This window comes from Callospermophilus lateralis, unplaced genomic scaffold (genome assembly GCF_048772815.1).
Source record: "Callospermophilus lateralis isolate mCalLat2 unplaced genomic scaffold, mCalLat2.hap1 Scaffold_94, whole genome shotgun sequence".
Classification (NCBI taxonomy): Eukaryota; Metazoa; Chordata; class Mammalia; order Rodentia; family Sciuridae; genus Callospermophilus; species Callospermophilus lateralis.
In genome coordinates, this window is record NW_027517559.1 from 1,415,265 (window position 1) to 1,440,553 (window position 25,289).

General features: G+C 33.0%; 1 protein-coding gene across 1 annotated transcript in view; it reads right to left on the minus strand.

Moving 5' to 3' along the window:
* The window catches only part of LOC143641284 (neuron navigator 3-like), a 234,832-nt gene that overhangs the window by 47,073 nt on the left and 162,470 nt on the right, over positions 1–25,289 (minus strand). Inside the window, 5 exon segments of the mRNA XM_077108561.1 lie at positions 265–348; positions 9,189–9,266; positions 11,811–11,834; positions 17,167–17,219; positions 20,403–20,591. Of these exon segments, the coding sequence (XP_076964676.1) occupies positions 265–348; positions 9,189–9,266; positions 11,811–11,834; positions 17,167–17,219; positions 20,403–20,591 (428 nt within the window).

Sequence of the window (25,289 nt, forward strand, 5' to 3'; positions counted from 1 at the left end):
GAGAAGCAAAAGAGACTTCAAAGAAAGAACTTTGTATTTGTGTGTGCGTGTTCCAATATGGATTCATTTGATCATGTTTTTAATTTTAATTAAAATCTGAAAAGTAAAGTTATTATCCTTTCTTTGTTCTAATTTAGTATAGAGTGGATGCACTGTGGCATTATTCTTAAGGAGGTTCATCTCAGGAATTATTTAAGCATCCTATAAACATTCTCTGAAGTGTGCTTCCTCTTTGCAAGCCTCCGTGGCAATTCCTGAACATACCTTTTGTTCCGCTGTCATGGTTAGACTTTTCAATCGGCCAGTCATATTCCCTAAACTCTTTTCAAAAGCTGCTACAAGGTGAGCCTGTGAACATAATGCAAGAAACACCGTTAAAATGTCAGGATCTCATGTGGATAGATGAAAACCCTTCATTTTACAAAACGCTTATTTTCAGATGTTCTCACTCTTTAAATAATAGGACTGTCATGGTTAGCTCACAATGGTGATTCTCCTTTTATATAAATCTTCATTTTATCTTTTTCATCTCTAAACTTTGGCTTCTTAAAAATCAGTGTACCAGTCTCTTGACATTTAATATGAGTTCAATTTCTGAAAATGGATGATATTTTGCAAATAATCACACCTTCTGGCTTGCACATCGTGCAGGGATTTGACACCCAAAATACTGAATAAAGTTCTGAGCTGCCAAGTTTTTAGAAAGAAAGCCCAAAAGGAGGTCACTGAAACAGGCAGTGGACAAATGTTCCTCATTTTTAGACTTCCATGATGACCTTTGAAGATATTGTTAGCTCCTCTATTGTAACGATGCTCTCCTTCAACTGTCAGACAGTGGCTGACAGCTATAACATTATCTTTCCTCTTTTTCTACTTACAAAGAATTGAATCGAAGAGTCCTCTTCACTTTCCAAACTCTTTAATAAAAGAGCTTTTCTTTCTCCTTTTTATTCCCTTCAACTAAGGAAGCACAGGTAGGCCATCCAGAAATAATAGTCACTGATATTTTATTTAGCATTAAGCTTTTGTGGATGGTGGTTTTATTTTAAATCTCAGAGAATTATACATATTGTAGTAGGTAATATAACTCCTATGATTAAGAAGAATTTGGCAGTCTTAAAGCGGCCCCAGATTGACATACCATTATGCAATAGTTCCAATACTTAGCATGAAGAGGTAGGTCAGTCTCTCATCAGGCTTCAGGCCCATTATCTCAAACTGATAGATTGATACTACACCCCCAGAAGGATCTAAAAGTTGAATATTTTATAACCCAAGTCTATAATAAACTACATATGGGCAAAACTTGGTAATCCTTGGCAAAAGATTGTTTTTCTAAAGGATGAAAATAAGAAGACTCCGATAGCATACATTCTTCTATAGCTGGAGCTGAGGAACCTACTCTAACATACATCATAAGAGTCCTAAGAATCAGGAATCTGGAAGTTTATTCCATTATTCATAATATAATATCCAAGTCCCTTCCATCAGCATCAAATGCAAAGATGTCTTCGTTCCTAGCTCTGAACTCATTTTGGGCTGGTTTTCTTTCCCTAACATTACAATAGGGGAGAAAAACAATCTGAAGGAATACTGCTAAATTTCAATCCATCAGAATCACTCTATTCTCTAGTTCCACTATCGTCCACCCTGCTTTCCACCTTCTCTCTTTCTTCCTCATTTCCCCTCCCTTCTTCTTTCCTTCTCACTCCCTGTCTCTGTTTCTCCCCTGACACATGGATCTAAACTTCACTCTCTCTCTCTCTCTCTCTCACACACACACACACGCCAGGAACAAAAATAAAAACAAAAACCAACCATGGAGAATTATACACCAAAGTTTGTTAATAGAATTAATTGGACAAATGAGACTCTAAAAAAGGAATCTTTCTTTGCAATTTAAAATATTTCCAATGACACGGAATGGTAGTTTTTGTGTGCTCTGAAATTAGCATAAGGTTATGTTATATTTTTGCTTACATTTTAACTTTTTTTAATTGTGAAAAATGCTTCCATAAAAATGAACCAAAAAGAAAAATGTACAGTTTGCTGATTTAATCAGATTCTCATCAACCAAATCAAGGAAAGGGCGTTCAAGACCCTAGACACATGTTTTGCTCCTTCCCCTTTGTGGGTCCCTCTGCTTTGTCAAAGGCAACGGCTATTTTAATGTCTATGTTGATTATTTTCTTGCTTTTCTTGGCAAAGTTTACACCTAAATTTTCCTTCTTAAGTGCTATGTTTTTGCCTTCTTAAACACTGAAGGATTGTAAACCCTTAAATGTATACAATTGAAGAAAATGACTTTTCCCTTTGTTCATATTTTATTGATTTAATAGGAACTGAAAATATGGCAAAGAAATCAGGATTGTAAAAAAAATGCCAGCTATATCAATGTTTATAGCAGCACAATTCACAATAGCTAAGCTATAAAGCCTACATAGGTGCAATTCAACAGATGACTGGATAAAGAAATTGCAGTATATGTTCAAAGGAATATTACTCTGCCATAAAGAAGAATGACTTTATGACACTCTTGGTAAATGGATGGATCTGGAGACTATCATCCTAAGTGAAATAAGCCAATCCCAAAAAACTAAAGGTCAAATATCTTCTCTGATATGTGGAAGCTAACCCACAATAAGGAGGGAGGATTAGAAGTTCAGTGGAGTACACAATGGGGAATGAAGGGAAGGGAGGATGGATGGAAAAAGAAAAGATGGTGGAGTGAATCTGACACAGCTCTCCTATATACATATATGAATATACCACATGATGAAGCTCACCATCATGTACATCCACAAGAAATTAATAAAAAAAACTATTAGTTAAGTGGCAGAAAGATCAATAAAGAGAGAAGAAGCAAGTTGTGGGGAAAGGATAAGGGAAAGAGTGGTACTGCCGTCTGAACTAGAACAAGACATATTCCATGTGTGTATAATTATGTCAAAATGGATTCTACTGTCATGTATAACTAAAAAGAAACAATAAAAATAAACAATATGCTATATAAGTCATATTGTTTAAATTTTGTAGATATAAGGGCAAAATATTTACCATTAGAATATCAGTTTCTAATTTTTGTAGAATTGCTTGTCACTAATTATTCATAAAAATACCCCTTATCACTGGTTATTAAAGAACAGGTTAACTTAAATCATGCTATTTTTATTGAAAGGAATGCTAAAATTATATTAGTGAAATATTGTTTTATATTTATGTCACCTTGGCTTAATTTGTCAGATTAACTTTGTTACTTTGGAAGTAGGACCGTTCCATTTCTCACCAGCTGTGGTAAATAGTAATAGAATAAAACAGGTAAATGAGAGGATTTTTCCTACCAATAATGATCTTTATCACCTTAATGAGAAGAAACTAGAAAGCAAAGCTGACTGAACTGTAGGATAATGTGGCTAAAACACTTTATGTTTGATTTTCAGGGATTTTCATCATAATTTACTTGGCTCTAAACTTTGCTTTTTAGCAGCTGCATCATTTTCAAGTCAGGGTAAATTTTATGAATATGGTGATGAACAGGGAATGTTCATGAGTTGGGTTAGATGAAGTCTGTCAAGGCAAGAAAATAGAGGAGACTATTCGCTAATACATACAGGATCACACAACAGAAGCTGAACAGACATTCAAAGGAAATTATTGTGATGATAAACAGTGAGATGAAATACATAATACCTACATTGCATTGTTCACACATAAAGAAGTGACATTTCATCAGCCAAATAAAAATTACTCCATCCATAAATTTCTATCAGGATGTATTTATATACACACATATATACAGATACATAAGAACTTGTATTTGAAAATTAATAACTCTACCAAGGCTGGACATGGTGGCACATGCCTGTAATCCCAGTGGCTCAGGAGGCTGAGACAGGAGGATCACAAGTTTGAGGCCTCAGCAATTTAGTGAGACCCTAAGCAACTTAGTGAGACCCTGTCTCAAAATAAAAAATAAAAAAGGGGTAGGGATATAGTCAGTGGTAAGGCACTCCTGGGTTAAAACTACTACTATTACTACTACTACTACTACTACTACTAGTAACAATAATAATAATAATAATAATAATAATAATAATAAAATAATTGAACCAAGAATGATCTGAAACATAAATAAGATTTAACATTTCTTTTTGTCTATACAGAACTATCCCTTATGTCTTCATTACTGTTAACATTTGCAAAATATTTTTCAGTTAGAAGAACTGCAGAAAAGCAAGAGGCACTGTCAGATTATATAAAAATATTAAATAGAGCAAATAAGTGGGACACACTCTCAAAGAAAATAATACCCAAGAGGATTTGGTTAAAAGACTTATTTGCTGAAAAGCAAAAAAAAAAGTACCCCTGGTTTTGTTACATATTCATTCAGTAATGTCTTTGAAAAATCTAAGTAATAACTAGTCTGAGTTCCCATTTCCAAATTATCTAATGGCTAAGATTTAGAAAGAAAATATACTGGAAAGCAAACAAAGATATCTACCTGACTCAGCTGCAAGCAGGTGTGGGCGAGAGGCCTGGAAAACCTGGGTGATGGTGTGATGAGACCATGTGCATGTGCAGCGTGAGGCTCCTGTTTTCCTCTATTTATTGGGGAGCAGGTATTGACCCAGAGATGGACAGGCAACAGCATTTGCCAATACATCCTCCCTCCCTCTTTTCCGAAGATCTACCAGTAGAATCAGCTTTATATACAGTCTCTGGTGGTTTTAAGCAGCTCTTTCCAGAGCAACTGGAAGAGGGAAACCTTACTGGTTCAGAGGCTCTGCTCTGCCAAAGAAGAAGTGAGCTGACTGGTTACCTTTTGACCTGCCACTAGTCCTTTCAGCAAAAAGAGAGGAAAGCATCTCAGCAGAGAAGTACATTTCAAATTTAAAAATTAGAACACATTCTTATGTGGACTTCATATAAACATAGTCATACTGGGTTCAAGCTTGGGACATACCAATTACAAAAATACGCCCAATTAAGGAAAATCATTAAGTCTTAACAAAGTATTCATGTACTGAATAAAAACGAATACCCAGATACTTAGAATGATTATTAAATTGAAAAAAAACATGGTTAATGATATCTTCCACACAACCCAACTCACTGAAATCTGTCCTTAGGAATTAGACTGACTGCATTTCTAAAAAACAAATCTTACCTCGTTTCTATTTAACCAAGATATAAAGTTTACTTCTAATCTGAACAAATTAGTAAATAAAGACTTGTTCAGGTAACTCAACTGGTAGAGTATCAGATTCTTAAAGACATATCTCTACCTCCAAATAGAAATTGTAAATTAATGAAATAAAATCCTAGAGCTAGGACTATAGTTCAATGGTAAAAGCACTTGTTTAGCATGTGTAAGAACCTGGATTCAAACTTCAACATCGCAAAAATAAAAACAAAAACAAAACAACAACAAAAAAATACCACTTGATTTATCATGAAGAAATCATACAAGATTATTTTATTCAGTCCCTATGATTAATTTACTTTTGGTATGTGTATGTTAAAATATGTGTATATACTACATACATCAACAGACATTAACTCAGATTAAATGAAAAAATATCTGAATGAAATTTAAACGGTATTCCTTTGAACTGAAGAAAAATCAAGTATTAACTAAATTCTTTGATGGTTCATGTGGTCTGGGAAATCTAAAGTGACATCATAAGTCAAATGTTAAAATGAGTAAATGAGTTCAGATGATTTGTAGTTTATATGTGCCTTGTGAGTCATTCAAATTCTGGAATATGTAAAAGAGAATCATTCCCCTAAAAACACATGTACATAAATGACTCCATCACTTGCAGTTCTAATGATACTAATAAAAATGTTCAAAACAGTAGAGTCATTAAAATTGTTTTACAATTATACACGTGTCAATTTACATGTCATCAATATTGAGTATAATTTTGAATAATGATAAACTATTTTGTTAACAATGTAGAAGATGGTGTGCATCTTCACTACCTGAACCCTTTGACTCCCATATTTTAATAATGTCAGCAAATAACTTTTTTGACCATACAAAGCTTTAACAACCCATATCACAACCAAAAAAAATGAGTAGTAATTGGTAGAATAAGATTTAAAGTCCTAGGAAACTAAAAACTAGGTAACTAGTTTTTAACTGTATAAACAAATTCCAAAACTGTTATAGATCTTTGGGTACTTAACTGTTTAAATTTGAAATACATGTGCATTCACAAGAAGTTGCCAAGATGATACAGTGATCTCTTCTCTACCCTTCATCCAGTTTCGCCAAATGATTACATCTCACATAATTTTAAAATCATGAAATCCATATTGGTATAAATGCTGATTCACACACTTGAATTCAAAAAATCGCAACCTCAATTAAAGCACAAAACTATTCCATCACCACAAAGATCTCCGTGCTATCTCCCTCTCTCAACTTTGGCAATCACTAATATCTTCTCCATTTCTATAATTGTCATTTTTGGAATTTTATATAAATGGAATCATTCAGTATGCAACCTTTTGAAATTGTTTTTTTTCCCACTCATTATGTCCTTGAGAGCCAACTGAATATTACCTGTATCAATGGTTCATTTCTGTGGATCGCTTAGTAGTATTCTATGGTAAGGTTGTATCAGTTTTTCCACTGATCAATTAAAGGATAATTTTATTTGTTCCCTATTTGTTTTGCTATTAAAAATAAAGTTGCTATGTACATGAATAGCTTTTTGTGTCTATCTGAAGTATTTTGAGAAGATTCCTAAGTATATTACAATGTTTAAAGAGGAGGCATAATAATTGGATATTAATTAGGCTCCTATCTCTGTGCACAAATTATTATAGATATAACTTGGGGGAAACTGGAAGTATTTGGGAATTTTTTTAAGGCTGGTACTTAAAATATATAGTATATATATAATATGCATATATATATATATATGTTTTAGTTATAGATGGACACAATACCTTTATTTCATTTATTTTTATGTGGTGCTGAGGATCAAACCCAGCGCCTCGCACATACTAGGCGAGAGCTCTACCACAGAGTCGCAACTCCAGCCCCAAGACTAGTACTTTTTAAGCTAGCTTGAAGACGAGCGTAAAATCACCCTTTGGTACTGCTTCCTCTAATTCTGTTCCTTATTTTTATTTTTTTCATTATTATTCCCCTAGAGAGATATTATAGATTTTTTTCCCTACTTGCTCACTCCTGTCATGATATTTTAACAGCACAGGTGTTCTAGGTATCCATTTATATACCATAAGTATATCTGAGTTTCACACATGAAGAGAGAGTTTTTCAATCCTAAGAACCACATTTCCCTTTTTGGTGGTCACCGCCCATTAGAGAATGCGTCCTCCAAGGTCATGAAAACTCATCAGTAAAAATGGTGTGATATGAACAAGTACAGAGGGGGTAGGTAGCCAGTGGCTGGCACCTTTCTAAAGGTTTTGTTCCCTTTCCAAACCATGACCAAGAAGAGTTGGCCATCACAACTGTGCCTCCATGTTAGAATGTGGTTCCCACCGTGTGCACATGCTTTGGTAAGTGCATGTTGTATGTGTGTACACAGGGGGAAAAAACTGAAAAATGACTAAAGGATACACGAGAAACCAATAATCACAGTGAGAATGGCATCTCGGAGGAAAACTGAACACATTTCTCACAAAGTGCTCTTTTAGTTTCATTTTTTTCCTTTCAATAACATATGTATATTACTTTTTAAATGGAAGACTCTCAGTTTATATTCCATTATGTTTTGCAGCTATATCATTCCAATATCTGAATTCTATGCTGAGGCCCACCAAGAAACATTTACGAAATACCATAAGGCCCCGAGTATTTGCTTGTGATGGCTGCAAGTGTTTTGACAATCTAATGGACAGGCCAGTCACTGTCCTTCCTCACTGCAGTGAACAAAAGCTTGTACAAATTCAGTAACCTACATAGGAATGTTTGATACCACTATCATGTAACTTACAATATAAAGCTTACAGTTGTCTTGGAACTATCTCTTTAAGAGTTACTCTTAAAAACAAAATATTGTTTAAATTATACTCTTATCTTCTAATAATGTCTAAACAGGTCTCTAAAAATCTGCTTTTATTTTTCAGAAATCCCCCAAAACCAACCAATAAAAAAATTGAGTCCCCAAATTCACATGATTCTCCAGAAATTGAACAAATAAATTCAATTCATATATCATGCTAAAATGAATACACTGTGATTGAAATGACATTTCCTTTAGAATTTATTTTACAAAAATAATTTCTATCCTCAAAATGTTTCTTATTAAAGCACCTGCTGGATTTTGATTTCATGCTTTGTTAAGGAAACAGAAAGTCCCCATGGATGGGGCAGAGGTGGGGGGATGAGGCAGAGAGCAGCTCAGAGCTCCAGAGCAGAAGTGAGCAAACTAATATAGAGGGAGGGTGGCAGGACATACGGCAAAATGGCAGGAGCTCCTGTACCCCTGGCTGTTATTCCCAAAACTACCATTCCCTAGGACTGGGCACAATGCCATATGTTCCCCTTTATTATTCTGCGGCTACTCTGAGCACTCTCTGGCACATGGAAATACATTCAATAAATGTTAATATAATTGACGGTCTTCACTGTCATCATTTTTGCCATTCTAAGCTGCTTGGCTGCCAGTAGAAATGTATCCTTTTATACCACCATGAGAAGGCTGCCAAGGTTTTTCAAGACAACTATATCTCATGTACAATGTAGCTCAGCTATCCATCTTCAGATCTAATTTATTTATTTTTTTAGAATTAATTGGATGCTTAACTAATTGTTCGATAAATGCAACTGAAGGGGGCAGGGAATAGGAATATTGCATCTTCCTAAGTCAAACACTAACAACCCTTAGTATATTAAGACTTGAGAGGAACCTATGAATGGGGAGTAACAAAAATATGAAACAAGAAGTGACCTTTACAACTGATACCACTGTTAGAAATCTTATGGGGAACAAAATTTTAATCACATTGGGAATCCCCCTCTACATGAATTTACATTTTATTTCTTTGTGGGCAGAAAAATTTAATTTTATATGAGTCCCACTATTCAGTACCTTGCATCTGTGTGATTTTTGGATGCTTAAAATTTGCAAGTGTGTTAGCAGACCTACTCCCTTTTGTTATAATCAATTCTGGGGTGATATGTTTAAAAATCAAAAGTGACTTACATTTGCTGAAAGTTGAGATGTCAGGGTAGCAACTTTTTCTTGAGATGCAACCAGCTCTCTCCGTAGTTTATGAATTTGCTAAATGGATAAAAAAATAATTCAATATGTTAGTGGATTGTTACTTAAAACTATGAATTCTATCCAAGAAGGCAGATACTATATTAACTCATTTAACCACAACTGTATTAGTACTAATTCCTAAAACTATGAATACCATCTACCCAGTAACTAAACTGTCACTTACAAAGACAGGAGCAAACTGGGACTCAAATATGCAATCAAAGGATGTTTACTTCTTCCACTTGCAACCCTGAAGGGCTCAAGATGCAGTTTACTTTCTCCATGGATTTTTTTCCCTTCTGAAAATTTTGGTAATAAAATTCAGAAAGAAATTTTTAAAATTAAGTATGTATCTTTTTTAGCAAAAGATAATGTTATTTTTCTGAAAATCTCAGGGATTTTTCTCTGTGTGTACATTTTTATTTTCTAAGGGTTGGCAAGTTCTCAAAAGCTATAGAATAGTAGTACCTGAAAGTTGGGTTTAATTCAACATTTAATGAGTCCATATTTAAAAACAATTTTATGGGATGGAGTTGTAATGATTAACAGAGAAGCCCTCTAAAATATTTACTATATTGCATTTTATTTAATGAGGTATTATTAACTCCTAGAAGAAATGCTTTATAGATATCTGCGGCTTCAAAATAAGAGGGAAATGACTGGTATCACACAACTAAATAGATGAACCAACAAACTAAATATTCTAAAATGTTTTCCTTTTTATTTAACAATTTAACAAAACTGATATAAAGGATGATGGAAAGCATATCATATCATATTTAAAATCTTTATAAGTATTTTTGTCAGTCTAATCAAAATATCTCATTTTGCCAGGAAATTTGAAGAGTGATTATTAAGGCAAAACATTTACTACCATATAAAATAGGTCCTGAAAGTCTATTTCTGGACTCAAGAGAATTCAGCTACTTAAGATGCCAAACATACTACTGTGATGTTTCTCATTTCTTAAAATATAAGTTCCCTCTTATTAGAACTGGGCTTTTGGAATGCTGTCTCAGTTTGAAAGAACATTCTGGACATTGTTCATTAAGTGTCCTTCTCCACCCCAACCCTGCCCTTCCCCAAACAAAAGATTTTGTGAAAAAGAAATAATGGTCAATATTTAAAGTCTTTAAACAAGGAAAAAAGAAAGAGAGAGAGAGAGAGAGAGAGAGAGAGAGAGAGAGAGAGAGAGAGAGAGAAGAAGAAGAAGAAGAAGAAGAAGAAGAAGAAGAAGGAGGAGGAGGAGGAGGAGGAGGAGGAGGAGGAGGAGGAGCAGCAGCAGCAGCAGTAAAGGAGGGAGGGAGATCTCTTCACTGGAAGCAGAGACTCCATTTTATTTGCATTTTTACAAAGGAGCTACACCCCAGATGTACATGATGATGACTATAAATAGTTTCAGAGAGCAGAACATCTCATATTTTCAGATCAATACAGACTGAAAGAGGCTTTCTCAAATTAATAGTCTATTATCATTATATGATTCTAATTCCTTTAAGATATAACTCAGGAAACTGTAATTTAAATGATATTTTCCCAAACATATGACCCACTATAGTGCCTAAGCAATAAATACAGAATGGCCTAACCAGCACCAAGGCAAATAGATGCAGCATTTCTATATCCCAGTAGCTATGTAATAATAACATTAGAAACACTGCCACATCCTCATGATGGAAAGAAAACAGTTTAGGTTTTTAAACATCAAATTCACTCTTTGGTCTAGAGGTTGTAAAAATGAATTGTATAATCAATAAATTTTCAGTATTTCGGATATAGCAAAATGCTTCTTTAAGAGTTCATGAAACAGGACTTCAAAGGAAAGACATTCCATTACAAAGCCTGATGCCCAGACATTTATTTTATTTTCTTTGTGGTGTGATTGCTTCAATGCAAACCTATCAAAAAATTATCACCTCACCTTAAATAAAGTCCTAATTAAACTCTTTCTGCTCTCCTTAGGCAACATTCATACATAAGTTAAGAAAAAGAATGTTTTTCCAGGTTGCACTTTGATTTGTACATGACTGCAACCAAGAATGCATTTGTGAAATTTGATTAGAATAATACACTACCCTAGATATAAAATAGTGAAAAGAGGGAGTATAGTCAATGCACAAAAAAGTTAGGATGGGATGTGAGTGTCTGTTTCAGGGAGGACTGCTGCCTCAGACTCAGTGTGTCCATTAATCCATGCAGATGGTCTCACAGACAGTTTGGGGTCAGGAGAGAGACTAATCAAATATTTTACAAATTCATTCATTCATCCATGATTTAATGAGCATCTACTAATAAAGTCAACTTATTGGTTAATGAGCTAAGATTAAATCTAGAACATGAGAGGGAAATCTGCTTCTAAACATTTCATTTTATTTCTTTTTAAGAGGTAATAGCTAAGACCATTCCCAGCTAGCTGGCTGGCTTTTCTCAGTTTCTCTGTAGTTATGTTATTGTATCACAGAGCCCTCTAGTGGCAATAACACTCATTTCATCATAAACAGAAATGGTCAAACACAAAAATGTTCAAGTTTTTTTTTTTTTTTTTTTTTTTTTTTTTTTTACCTCTGAATGAGCCTTTTCTTCAGCCTGCAAAAGATATAAGAAAAACAAATTTAACAATAAAGTTAGTGTCAATTCATTTCACATGAACAAATGAATAAAAAAATTACTGTGCATTTAAAATGTCTTTATGATCTAATGTAAGATCAAGTAAAATACATTCAATGATTCAATTAATGAGTAAGAACAGGATACTATAAGACTTAAAATGAATATTCCTTTATATGTAATATTAGTTATTTAAAAATATAGATAATTTAACCCTTGGATTTGTCATGTACCTTGAAAGAAAGGATAGAATTTTAAAAATGCTAAGATTTATACCAAAAACAACAGAAATGAAATAATTATAAAATTATACTCTAAAAAAGATAGGCACAGGGGATGGGGTTGTGGCTCAGCAGCAGAGCGCTCGCCTAGCATGTGCGAGGCTCTGGATTTGATCCTCAGCACCACACACACACACACACACACACACACACACACACACAAAATAAATAAATTAATAAAATAAAGGTATTATGTTCAACTACAACTAAAAAAATATTTTAAAAAGATGGGTACATATAAAAATGTAATATTGTTTTTTCATACATATTTTAAAAAATGGACTCCATTAAATTATACAGAGCCTTAGCAAAGATTTAGGAATAAGAATTTTGTTCTGTGACTTATAGATCATAAAGAATGTCAAATAATGTTGGGGGAAAATGCTGACCTCTACTGATAATCACAGCAAATAAAGGTTATTCATTTCTATTTTTTATTTCCCTAATAATCCTTAATTAAACTTATTGGGCTGCAAGTCATCAAGACACTAAAACATTCAGTAATAAGGTGGCAATAAAAGTGTCTTTGGTTGTGCTTCTGTAGGAACTTGCAGGGTGTTTTTGATCTCAGTACAGAAAATTCCTAGCTCTGCTTTTTCCCCCCTTCATGCTGGGCTGCAAAATACCAGAAAATGAGTTATGTGCATCATTACATTGGTAAAGCTTTCTCATTCAAGAAAAGGCTGGAGAATGCATAATATCCCTGAACAGTAAGTCTATCCATTACTGTAAGCAGAAACAAAGCTGAAAAATAATCTCTTAGCTACTATTTCTATTTTTGGGATATTTCCTGATTAATCAATACAAAAACATCTTAAGTTTTATTATTCTTTTCCTCCAGATAATAAAAATAAACAAAATAATAACTCTCAGGATACATTTCATGCATAAAGATCTCTTTTAACCTGAGTTTTTTCTTTCCTGCATTTTCTCCACCTTTAAAAATGTCAAGTGATAAAATAATAAAGTGATAAAGTGGCTAACATATACAATCATAATAGCCTTTATAAGAAAACACTGTTTGAAAAGCAACGGTGACATAAACCTTCGTTTTACATCCCATGTTCAGCATTTTAAGTGAAGATAGTTTTTAATTCTAATAATTTCAAGGCTTCATATACAGTTTGGTTTTGGAATTAAAATTAAGCAAGGATTCTTAATTTAAGTGTTTCATTTTCTTTAAGCACACAGCACAATTAAAAATGACTTAATTTTCCCTTGTATGTTATATGTTTCTTGTTAGTTTGTCTAAATTGTTTTTAGGTTTCTTAGAATTATATAAAAATGGTAAAGGTTTGTAACTATCTCATGTATTTGAAGAAATATATTTCATTTAAAATATAAGAAACAGATTACAGAATTACATCGGTTACACATCCACATTTTTGTATACGGGGTAAAAATGGGAGTTCATAACCCACTTGAATCAAATGTATGAAATATGATATGTCAAGAGGTATGTAAAAAAATTAAAAAATAAAATATAAAAAACATGCTCATCACATTTTTTATTAAAATACCCCAAAGTTGCATATGTTAAAAGTAAACATAACCATTATTAATTCTACATACATTGCAGGGCACGACTTTTCTCACTATTGATTTCTCAAAGCTATCATTTTTGTGAATCCTTGCCCTCTTTCACACTCTATGGTTATTAATAGTGGGTAGGTATGACCCTCAAGTTGAAGGAATGAGCTAGAATCTTAATATTATATTTCTTTCAGTGGTTTAGGAGTGGGATTAATGACACAATGATGGAATTTGAGTACTTACCACATTTTATTGATGGTTCTGATGCAAGACTAATGTCCTTAAGGATGGTAAACAACATAAAACACCTTGTCTAAATTAAAATATATCTGTTGACTCTTCATTCTGTAAGCCATCATATGGCCATTTATTTATCCATTCAAACTTATGGAAACATCACTTCAGTGTTATCCATGTGTTAGGTAATAGGCTAAGGAGCTATTCAAGGAATCAAACAGGATCCTTGTTCTCATGAAAAAAGTATAAATTTGAATCCAAGTGCAGAATGGCTCCAGTAAAAATTTAATATACAGTAAATAAAAACACTAACAGCTCCAATAAAGATCTAATATAATATCAATCAAAAAACATCTTCTCATGGATCATGAATTTAAATACCTAACAGGATGGATGAATAGCTGTTTGTATGTGTGTATGTATATATACTACACACATACATACATAATAGAGAATGAAAAGAGATTCTAAATATTTTTTAAGAAATCACACAACCTTCCTAGGTTATCTTTTATTTTCTACTTTCTAATAGAGATATAGAAAGTGAGGAGCATTTCTCTCCTATGAATAATGCAACAGCACAATGACAACTAGCAACCCAAACTTAGCTTGAGTGTCAAGAAGAGGAGGTGGTGGAGGTTGTGGCTTGCCTGAGAGCATGTGCCACCAACCACGGTGACTACTAGAAACATGGAGGATGTGTTGCTAGATATTCCAGTTATTTGGAAAAGGATTTTCAAGTGTAGATTTTAGGGGGAATGTTCCAGATTTTACAGTGCTGGCTTAGATTTAAAAACAAATATAAACTCTAAAGTTTCCAAACTCCTTGGCAGATCAGATTGGGTTTGTGATTTCTAAACAGTTTGCAGAAATCCCATGGGACAGATGGAGTAGATTTGGCTGATGTTTTCACATTTTATTTTATAGGTGTAATCCAAAGAAATTGGGCAACTTGCCTGATGTCACACAGTAATTACTGATCCAACCAGATAAGAAGGCAAATCAACTAAATCTTTATCCAAAAACATATGAAGGCGTAAATAATAATAATTAATTGCTGTTTCATTTCATGGTTTAAAAAACACTTTCACAGATATTTTAATGCCAGTTTAATCCTAGTACATGACTGTGGGGAATGGAAAGAGAGTGACCCCTCCTTATCTGCCCCCCAACCTGAATTGCCCTCAAATATGCATTTTTTGAATTATTTTACTATAATTAGTCAATTCAAATATGTAGGTTCCATCGTTTCTAATACATTTTAAATTTCCATCATTTCCAATACAGCTAATTTAATAATTGACTAATAATATCACTTTGTCTCATAGCTTGATCATCTAACCCATTCATTCTATGCTAAACACAGGGTCTACTTCAGTTCTAAATGTTCAAATCGATTTAACATTTAAGCTTAATGAAAATAAGTGAAAAAATCCCTATTGTCCTTAACACTTAAATGTTAGCCTATACTTATTTATAGGCTCTTTATTTTACTGTCTGTTCCTGTTCACATTATATTTTTAATACAGTACTTTTCACCAATACTTCCTAATTGTTTTCATGATTTAGACATCCTACTCCTATTTTCCTATATTTAAAAACATTTATTATTTTTCATTTTTAACATATATTTACACAGTAATTAGTTTCAGTGTGATATTTCCACACATAAATACGGTGTGCATTGGTCCAACCAACCTCCCTTTATTCACCCTTCTTTAATTTTTAAATTTATCCCCTTTGTTCCCTATAAACTTGAACTATTCAATCTCAGTCACCAGGTTTATGTACCTATTTAAATTTAGATTAACTACAATAAACAATACAGTTCCTCTGTCACACACACTAGACACATTTAAAATAACCAATAGCAACCCACTGCTAGTATTAGCCAGTGCAGACAGGGGACATTTTTATTAACACAGAAAATTTTAGTGGACTCTGGTCTAATTAGTGGAATGTGGACTAATGCATTATCTATTATTCCTTAAACACATGCTCTTTTTCTTCTTTCTCAGCTTCATAAAGGAATTTTTACCCACATATTGTTATCGCATTTATTTAAATTATGATTATAACTATGTGCCATCTTTTGCTTTTATATAGAGATTGAAGTTATAGTGATTTAAGTCATAATACATATCATAAATGAGTAACAATATTAGATCAATAGGAGAAATAAATCTTAACATATTAAATGTGTTTTTTAAATATACTTTCACATTTATTATTTCTTTATTCATTAGTCTACATATCTTTATTTAGAGAACTTAATGACAATTTTAATCATTAAAAGGAGAAATAAGAAAAATAATGTCTGCATTGATGGATGATTGTGAATGTCTTTTTTAAAGCAATAAATATGCAAGATTAATTTACAAACAAAAGGCTTTAACATTTAAGCCTAATGAAAATAAGTGAAAAAATCCATATTGTCCTTAATACTTAATTGCTCAGTGGGAGTCAAAGACTTTTGTAAACCTTTCAACACAGGATTAAGAATTACTCATAGCACTCAAGTCTCATAGAGATTTAGGAAACTGCTTTAATATCCTGCCTGTTACCTGGGCATAAAGGAAGCTTCTTATAAAATATAACTTCCTGTAGGCATTTTTAAAGATAAAATTTATATTTAATGGACAGAAAACTCATTTTGGCAAAAGTGAACTATAATTTCACACACTGGGAAAAGAATTTGAAACACTGGCTTTCCTCTTCTAAGAAACAGTTTTTTTTGTCTGGGGGCACAGTTCAAGGGGAAAGTGTGTATTTCCCATGCAGGAGGACCTGGGTTGGATCCTTAGCAGCAAAAATATTTTTTTAGAAAGTTATTTTAAATCACACTTAAAAAAATCTCTAGTTCTTTCAGAATAGTCTTTACAAAAAAAATGAACTTAAAACAAAAAAAGTTGAAAAAATACCATAGAACAATTAATTCATGAGTCAGAGAATCAAACAAAGGAAAACAAACATTATGAAAATATGACAAATCATAGTTCATGGTTTCAGGGACTCCCTGTCATACCCCAAGGGACTGTATAAAATTCAGTTTTACATCCACTCATTGATTATAATGAATCAAGTGAAAATACATACTAGTGGGTCACAGAGGGAGTGATGGAGTACTTGCCAGCTTAACGGGTATAGAGTGGCTTAGAGTATGCCTTTATGTGGCCACACCACTTCTGTGTAAATGTCAATCTACTTAATCATCTATGCATGGCACAGGCAGAAGCATTTTATTCTCATTTAATACTTACTGTAGAGTAAAGAGAAGAAGTGCTGGAAACCAATGATAACGAAGAGCCATGAACTAGAGAAAACAAGAACAACAGAATTAAAATACTCATGTCTACTCATAAATCCTAGGCATTAACTAAAAAAGTAAAGAACAGGTGGCTAGGGAAATAATATTATCAGCTAGCTGTAAGATTCTGAGAACAAGTTTGTATATGATTTGGATCTAAATATTCCCCTATGAGTTTGTATGTTAAGCAATATAATAATCCTCAGAGATGAAAAGATGAGATTATGAGAGCTATAATTTTCAGTAGATTAAGCCCCTTAGTGCATTACTAATCTGAATGGACCACTGGGTGGTAATTGTAGGCAAGTAGGGCTTGGTTGGAGGAAGTAGGTCACTGAGGACATGACCTTGGACTATATCTGTCTCTGGCTCCTTCCTGCCCCACACTCTGTTTCCTAGCTGCCATGATCTGAGAAGCTTTCCTCCATCATGCCCTTCTGCTATGATGTTCTGCCTTGCCTTAGATTCAGAGCAATGGGGTTGGCTGATTATGGACTAAATCTTTGAAACTGTGAGCCCATAAGTTATTGTCAGGCAGTTTGGTCACAGTGTGAAAAACGGACCAACATAGTCTGTAATAATTTTTTGGAGGTCAAGATGTTGAGACATGAAAAGATCCCATACTCTTCCCTAAAGTATCTCATTCACCAATTTATAGAAAGAAGTTGACAAGCATGAGCATTAAAAGCATGTTTTACAAAATATGAAAAGTATAAATTCTCATATAGTAAATAGAAAATCATAAAACTAAAAAAAAATTTCATAAGCTTTTAAAAATTTTAAAAATACTTTGTGTTTATTCATTTAATTTCATTTTATCCAACAAAGATCTATTTTCAGAAATTTTCTTCATATACTTTCAGGTATATAAGCATTTTTTTTTCCAAGTAGCTATTTCAATAATCAGTTATAATAAATTAATCTATGTTTTTTAAATTTAGATTTGTGGTTTCTTTAAAAATTTTAGTTATATATAAATACTTCTTATTTCAAGGTGATATCTCATAAAAATAAGAATGGAAATTATATGCTGTTTTTTATTTATCAAAATGCCATCTTAAACAATCAAAGTCTACTTTTGTCTTTTGTATTTCCAAAGTATTAAATCCAAAAGGCGGATAAAATTGAACTTAATATGATTTGCAAAAATCCCCTTTTTTATGATGGGATAATGTAGTTATTTCTTCTAACTTATTTCTTAAATAAACATTAGTCGAGCACACACAGTGTGACAGGCCCTGCTAGATCTTGGGACTACAAAATGAATATGAAACAATGATAGGTGCCCCAAGAGAATTAGAAAGAAAACATTAAAAATAATCACAACAGAGCAACATACGTGTTATTACTATCAATGCTTTGGTACTATAAGAATTCATAGGAAGTTAACTTAAAATATATAGAGTCAAAAGAAGAATAAAGAACACCACCAGAATTCTAACTTGGGTAATCTTATCATTCTATGAGATATACAAAATATTAGTCTTTAAATCAATTATTCTTTTTCAAAACACATTCTTTCAACTTCTGATTCATTTACATGACTCATTTACAAACTAAGAATACTGGCCTGGTGTATCAGAAGGAAGATGGACAATGAGTTAGGAAATAATGCACGTATTATTTATAGGTGTGTGACCTTATAGTTTATAGCTTAGTCTCTTCATCTGTTAGCATGCACACTGGGAAAGATGTCAATAAAATACTTCTCTTCTAGTTCAATAATTTATTAATTCTAGATCACAATCAAATAATAATAATAGTTCAGTGTCCAATGCATGAGTATCAAAAATCCATCTCATCTATTCAAGCTGGCTTTTAGCAATTCAATTAAGCTTCCTAATGCAAGGCTGGAATTTCCCAGCATAAAAACATCATTCTATTTGTAAGTGAGGCACTCTAGGACATGAACTGTATGCTAAGCAAATTGTATTTAAAGTATTATGAAAGGTCTATGTGTGAGAGGAATGACATATCCATTTCAGAGAAATAATGCCCTTGCAGGTCAGATTACTTATAGTTCGTCTACTACACAGTGGAATCAGCTGATTTCACCAGGGTATATATAATTCACTGTTTGCCACAGTGAACTCAGTAGTTTGGTTAATATCCTAAAAGGTAGATGTAAATATTGTTAATTGATTTAGTGCCAGCATATTAAATGTACAATGATGACCTGAAAAATATAAGACAGTTCTCTTGACTGCCTAAAACTTTAGTAGTCAGAAGATGTTTTAAATAAGAAATTCCCTGGGACAGAATTACAGAAGCAGAAATTAGGACTAATGAAGTTAAGAAACTAGCCCAATTCAAACAATAAATAAATTGATGGTTAGATGTTTAAACCTTGCTATGTTTTGAGACTGAAGTTTTCCTTTTATGCATAACTATTAAGACGAGGATGAGGATGGTTGCTTTCATTCTTATCAGTCTGAATTTCTATATTTGGTTTTATTTTAACCATAGCTAATATATTATAATATGTATCTCACATGTTTAATTTATAGATAATTTAAAAATCGTTCATTAAATAAAAGAAACACATCTTTCATTAAGTTTGGTTTTTGAGGTCATACAGTTTAGGAAAATATATACACTTAAATAGCTATTATGTTTACTGAGTTTTAAAAGATTTACAAGGAATATCACATAATACATACAGCTAAAAAGACATGTTTTAGGATAGTGTGAATTTTATTGCCAATTGGTAAAAGAAAAAAAAAACTGATATAAAGCAAATATAGTACAGTAGGAATTCTAAAATGAAATGGTAAAATACTAACACCAGAGGAAGTTTCTGAGAATAAAAGTCAACAACATGTGATAGTCTGTAAGATAATTATTCTGGCTTGTGTATCTTTATGGCTTGTAAACTGAGATGTCAAACAAAATATTTGCTCTAATATTTGACACATCTGGGTAACAGTCTCTAAAATTTTGCATATTTCTATAAGAGAACATTGGATTTATTGTAAATTGTTTTACAGCCAAGTATTAGTCTAAACAAATTCTGGCATATATATAAATTCATAATGTAGAGAAGATCCTGCAGAATAAAACTTTCAGCTCTAGGGTTTAAGTGAGGATTCCACTTACTCAGTTTACTTCTTCAGGAATCTTTGTGCTGTGGGCAATGGGACAGTTTTTCTCTAACAGTTAAGTAAAAGTCTTCCCTATCCCTAAGCTTACCTTCTTCCATGCTGTCTCTGAATGATCCTGAATGACTGATGGCCCGTGGCCTTTCCTCCAGAGAAGTGGCGCTCCCACAAAGCTGGGAGTCATCATAGAGATCAAAGGAAGAGTCCTGGGCTGGGATGCTATTGGAGCGCATCATGCTGGGCCCAGGAAGGTTAAACTGAGACAGATTGGTTGGACTCACTGAAAAAGAAAGCATATGCAGACTATTACTCCAGGGCTTGAATGATGAAAATAGAAAGTTGAAAAAAAAGTGAGAATTCATCCCAATTCTTAGAGAAACATGAATTTATAGGGTGTTCCTATTAAAGCAGGCCAAGAGTCTGTCTCTGAATTGCCAATCACTATCACCAGAGTCACTCTTTTCCTCTGGAAATTTTATGGCAGGCAGTATGTCAGTTTGTCAGGCAACAGTAAACAAAACCACCAACTCACCTCTACTGTCCACACTAGAAATACAGTAACATGTTATTTTCTGCACACGGTTATGAAAAAAAAAGATTGTTTTCTATAGTCTACAGGCTTCATTTTAGAGAAAAACCACCAATTTACTGGGAAAAGCAAAATGGAAAAGAAAGTAAAATATAAAAAAATATACATTTACCAAGAAGAAATTTTAGATACTTCTAGACAAAAGCTTTCTTTCAGTAATTCTGAGTTATGAATTTATGTAAGTTCATGGTAGGTACTTCCATTATTATGAAAATTGGGTTATAAAGAGGATGAATAAAATAAACTTTTCCTTTATATGAAATATAATGTAATGTACATGGTATCTGTAAACCTGTCATAATGTGAATCATAGAAAAACTTTTTTGTACTGAGTCTAAGAAGAGAATACCACAATGAGACTCTCAAAAATCACAAATAGATTTTGTTTCCAAGGAAGTATCTTAAGTCTGTAATGTAAGAAGTTTATTTCTTATAAATAAGAATTTATTTTTAATAGAAAATATTTATTTAAGAATTTATTTTCAATGGTCTGTTGCTATCTGGTGCTAGTGGTTTTCAACAATGTAGGCCAAATGAGAATCATTAATTTAAAGAAAGATGTGATTGATTTAATGTATGGGACATTTGAAATACAGTTTTGAAATATGGAATAAAATTATAGCAGACAAATTGAGAAACATTTTTTTTAAAGAAAAGCAAGTTTACTACTGATATATGAGGAAACTTCTGAACTTCTTAAGCTATGAAGGAAACAGCTGAGTCCTCTCAGAACCTTGGAAAATGCATGCCAAAGACTTGGAGTTGATCTGGTATTTCAGAACTTCCTATATTTTCTTCTTTCAAGCAGGCTTCACACTTCTTAATATAATTAATGGCTCTCACAATAAGGTAAAATTGGAAGAGTGTACCCAGAAGTAATTCAAGGGGTATACCTCCTGTTTTCCAGGTACTATGCTTGACATTTCATAGTCATTAACCAAATCATCACACAGACCAACCCTCTGATAGAGATAGTATGAATTAAAGTAAAAGAAAACACAGGACTATGAATGAAATCTATGTGCGCATGTGAAAAACATAATAAAGAAGAAACTATGGATTTCTAAAATTTATAATATATTGGAAGAAGAAATGGAAATGGAGAAGGAGGGAAGTTGAGGGAGAGAGAGGAAGAGAAAGAACAAGAGAACAGACCTATTTTCAGGTATATTCCTTTAGACATGAATTCTAGTTCAGTATGGTCACAGTTAACAGGCACTAGGATATTCAAAATTTGAATGTTAACCTTTTTTTTTTTTTGTGGTGTACCCGGGATTGAACTCAGGGGTACTTGACCACTGAGCCACATCCCCAGCCTATTTTTGTATTTTATTTAGAGACAGAGTCTCACTGAGTTGCATAGTGCCTCGCCATTGCTGAGGGTGGCTTTGAACTCAAGATCCTCCTGTCTCAGCTTCCAGAGTCACTGGGATGAATGTTAGTTAATGTTTAAGGTACCTGGATTTGTGTAAATCACTCTATGGTGGGACTACATACATTATGAATTAAGGCTTGTGAAATAAATGCTTTCAACTTATCTACAAATGCATTACTTTAATATATGTATCTAGAGGCTAGAAGGCCATTTTGTTCACAGTTTGGCTTTGCATAATTGTTACCAAAATGATTACAGAGGTATCCAAGAGAAGTGTCTTCCTTTTCTTTTTTTTTTACATGATGGTTTTTATTCTGAAGACATGCTATTTTTGAGAATTTTTCTATTACTGATTTTTCATTAATGCATATTAATTACACAGAATGGTGGGTTTCATTCACACATGCAAATAGCATTTTGAGCATTTTCATCCCCATTACCCATCTTAATGTCCCTCCTTCCCCATTCCATTCCTCTCCACTAATTCTCTTCCTCCTGTATTCATCTTGTTTTTTCCCCTCCAAATTCTACATGAGAGGAAACTTGTGATAGCTTGTCTTTCTGGTTTGGGCTTATTTCAGCTAACATGATCATCTCTAGTTCCATCCATTTTCCATCAAACGATTGACTCCATTGTATATATGGACCATATTTCTTTATCCATTCATTTGTTGGTGGACACAGGTTTCCATAACTTGGCAGCATGGATGTTCAGTTCCCTCTATGGTATGCTGACTTTATTTCTATATCAAGGTAGATATATAACTTGGATCATCACATATATCTGGATCATTTCAAAACCTAATGCATTACTCATTCAAAGTGACTCATTAATGGGGCTTATAGTGGGCTTTAAAGGGCATAATTGGATTTACAAAGACTTTTGATAATGTTTCTACTGGAAATATACTCATAGTATTTAAGAATATTCATTTAAGGTAATATCATGGGCAGCCCTTCTTTATTTTGTTTTCATGCTAAATTTGAATAGAAAGATAAAATATGATATGGTCCCTGATTACAAGAGTAGCCTCTAGGGAAGGTGATTGAAAGGTAAAAAGTTTATATGCAAAATATACCAAGAAGAGTTACATAACAGAAGGCAAAAGTAACAAAGACAAAGAGAATTTTTGTAAATGGGACAGAAAGTGGTAAAGGAATTGTAGTTGTTATACTTTCTATCCACTTCAAATATCCCCATCTCAACCTTTCAGTTTCTTCCTTAATAAATAAATAAAATAAAGGTAGAATAAGTGGCTTCTAAGATTCATTCAAAGCCAGAAGACACATAAAACTTTCCAAATAGGAGAAAAATAGATGTAGATGTATGTAAGGGAAAAGAAGTCTACTGGCCTGTCTTAAATTGAATGTGTAGTCATAGTTTTATTAAAATTATGTATTTATTTGTGGTGATTTGTGGAGAACACGGCAGAAAATACCTCCAAGTACCTTTGCTAGATATTTACCAATGAGTTTTTGATATTGTTTTAAATGAGAAAAGTGATGCCATATGGATTATAATCCTAACTTAGTTTGTGAAATCTGGATATACAACTAAGACCAGTAATTGAAGATTCAGGAAATTTTTATGTGATCTTTTAAAGTAAGTATATCAAAAATATTTCTAGATTCACACAGTTTCTGTCATTGGTGAGTTTAGAGCAGAAGGTAGAGATGTCATGAAAATGTACATATTAAATGAATGACTGAACCAGATGTGTGTCTCAATGGTGAGCTTCTGTACTTCCATAAATATAGAAGAAACAGTTCATTTGGAATGGGGTGAAGGGCATTCTCAGAGAGGGTAACAGAGGACTGTTATAAGGTGAAGTGACCCTTGAGAGCAGAAGCACAGAATCTGCTCCAATACAAGGTGCTTAACAATTACTCTGTGTGCAAAGAAATCATCTAATATATAGAACTGGGAAGTGACAGGCTGATATCAATGCTTCTGCAGGGTAACCCTTGCAGCAAGGTGAACAATGAATCTAAGCAATTCTCATCATTCATAGGCACGTCACCATTCACCAGGTTATGAGATACCTCATAATAACTGTGAACGATTCAAAATGCTGTTTCATCCCCAGACTTATTTTGTTTACATAAGTTATATCTGATATTACTTCTTAAGTGGAAGTAGATGCTGTTAAACCTAGCATGTAAGGAACTACACACAAACCATAGTTTACTTTAGCTGTAGCTCATAGTAATCTACTGACAATGACATAAATTCAGTGTTCTTAAATTTCTAATATTTGTTATACATGATTTTTATAGTAATATTTATAAAAACCTTTATATACTAACACGTTTTTCAAAATAAGAGTATTCCAACTCTTGAATGTTAGTTATAATCATGTATATTACAGATCATTCAGAAAAGATAATGATCTCACTGAAAACAGGTGATGTCCAAAGTAGCTGCAGGAAATACTATACCTATTCAAGTTCAATAGTTAAATTTTATGTAGTTTTAAGAATTTAATAATAAGGTAACTTTAATTTATGGTTATATTTTAATAATAACCCATATTTTTGCCAAATAAATAGAAGTCCAGGTGATCTGGAAATATCATCAAAACTCGTTATTTTCATGTTTTGATAATTAGCTTTATTTTTTTTCTTTGTAATTTGCCAGCATAGAGAACAGGGGATACCTAATCTGAAGCCACATATGCTTATAAAATGTGAATAGGCCCTGGGGAATGCACTGACATGGATAGGAAGGTCTTCCTCCATATATCTCAATGGGTGAAAATGTTGAGGGATAGGAGAGAAGAGGCAGTAAGATCATTTTGAAATCCACTGAAATTGTCCAGAGTTAAAGTTTCAGCAAGAGTAATGCCCCCAAAGAGAGAGAAATATAATACTTTCAAATTTTTTAAAATAAAAATTATAAGTTTTGGTCTACTGAAAAGTGTACAATATGAAGGGTGGATGGTGATTTTTTTTTTAATAAACCTGTCGTTTACACTGAGATTTTGCACTAAAGGAGATGAAGAAGTGTGAAAAAA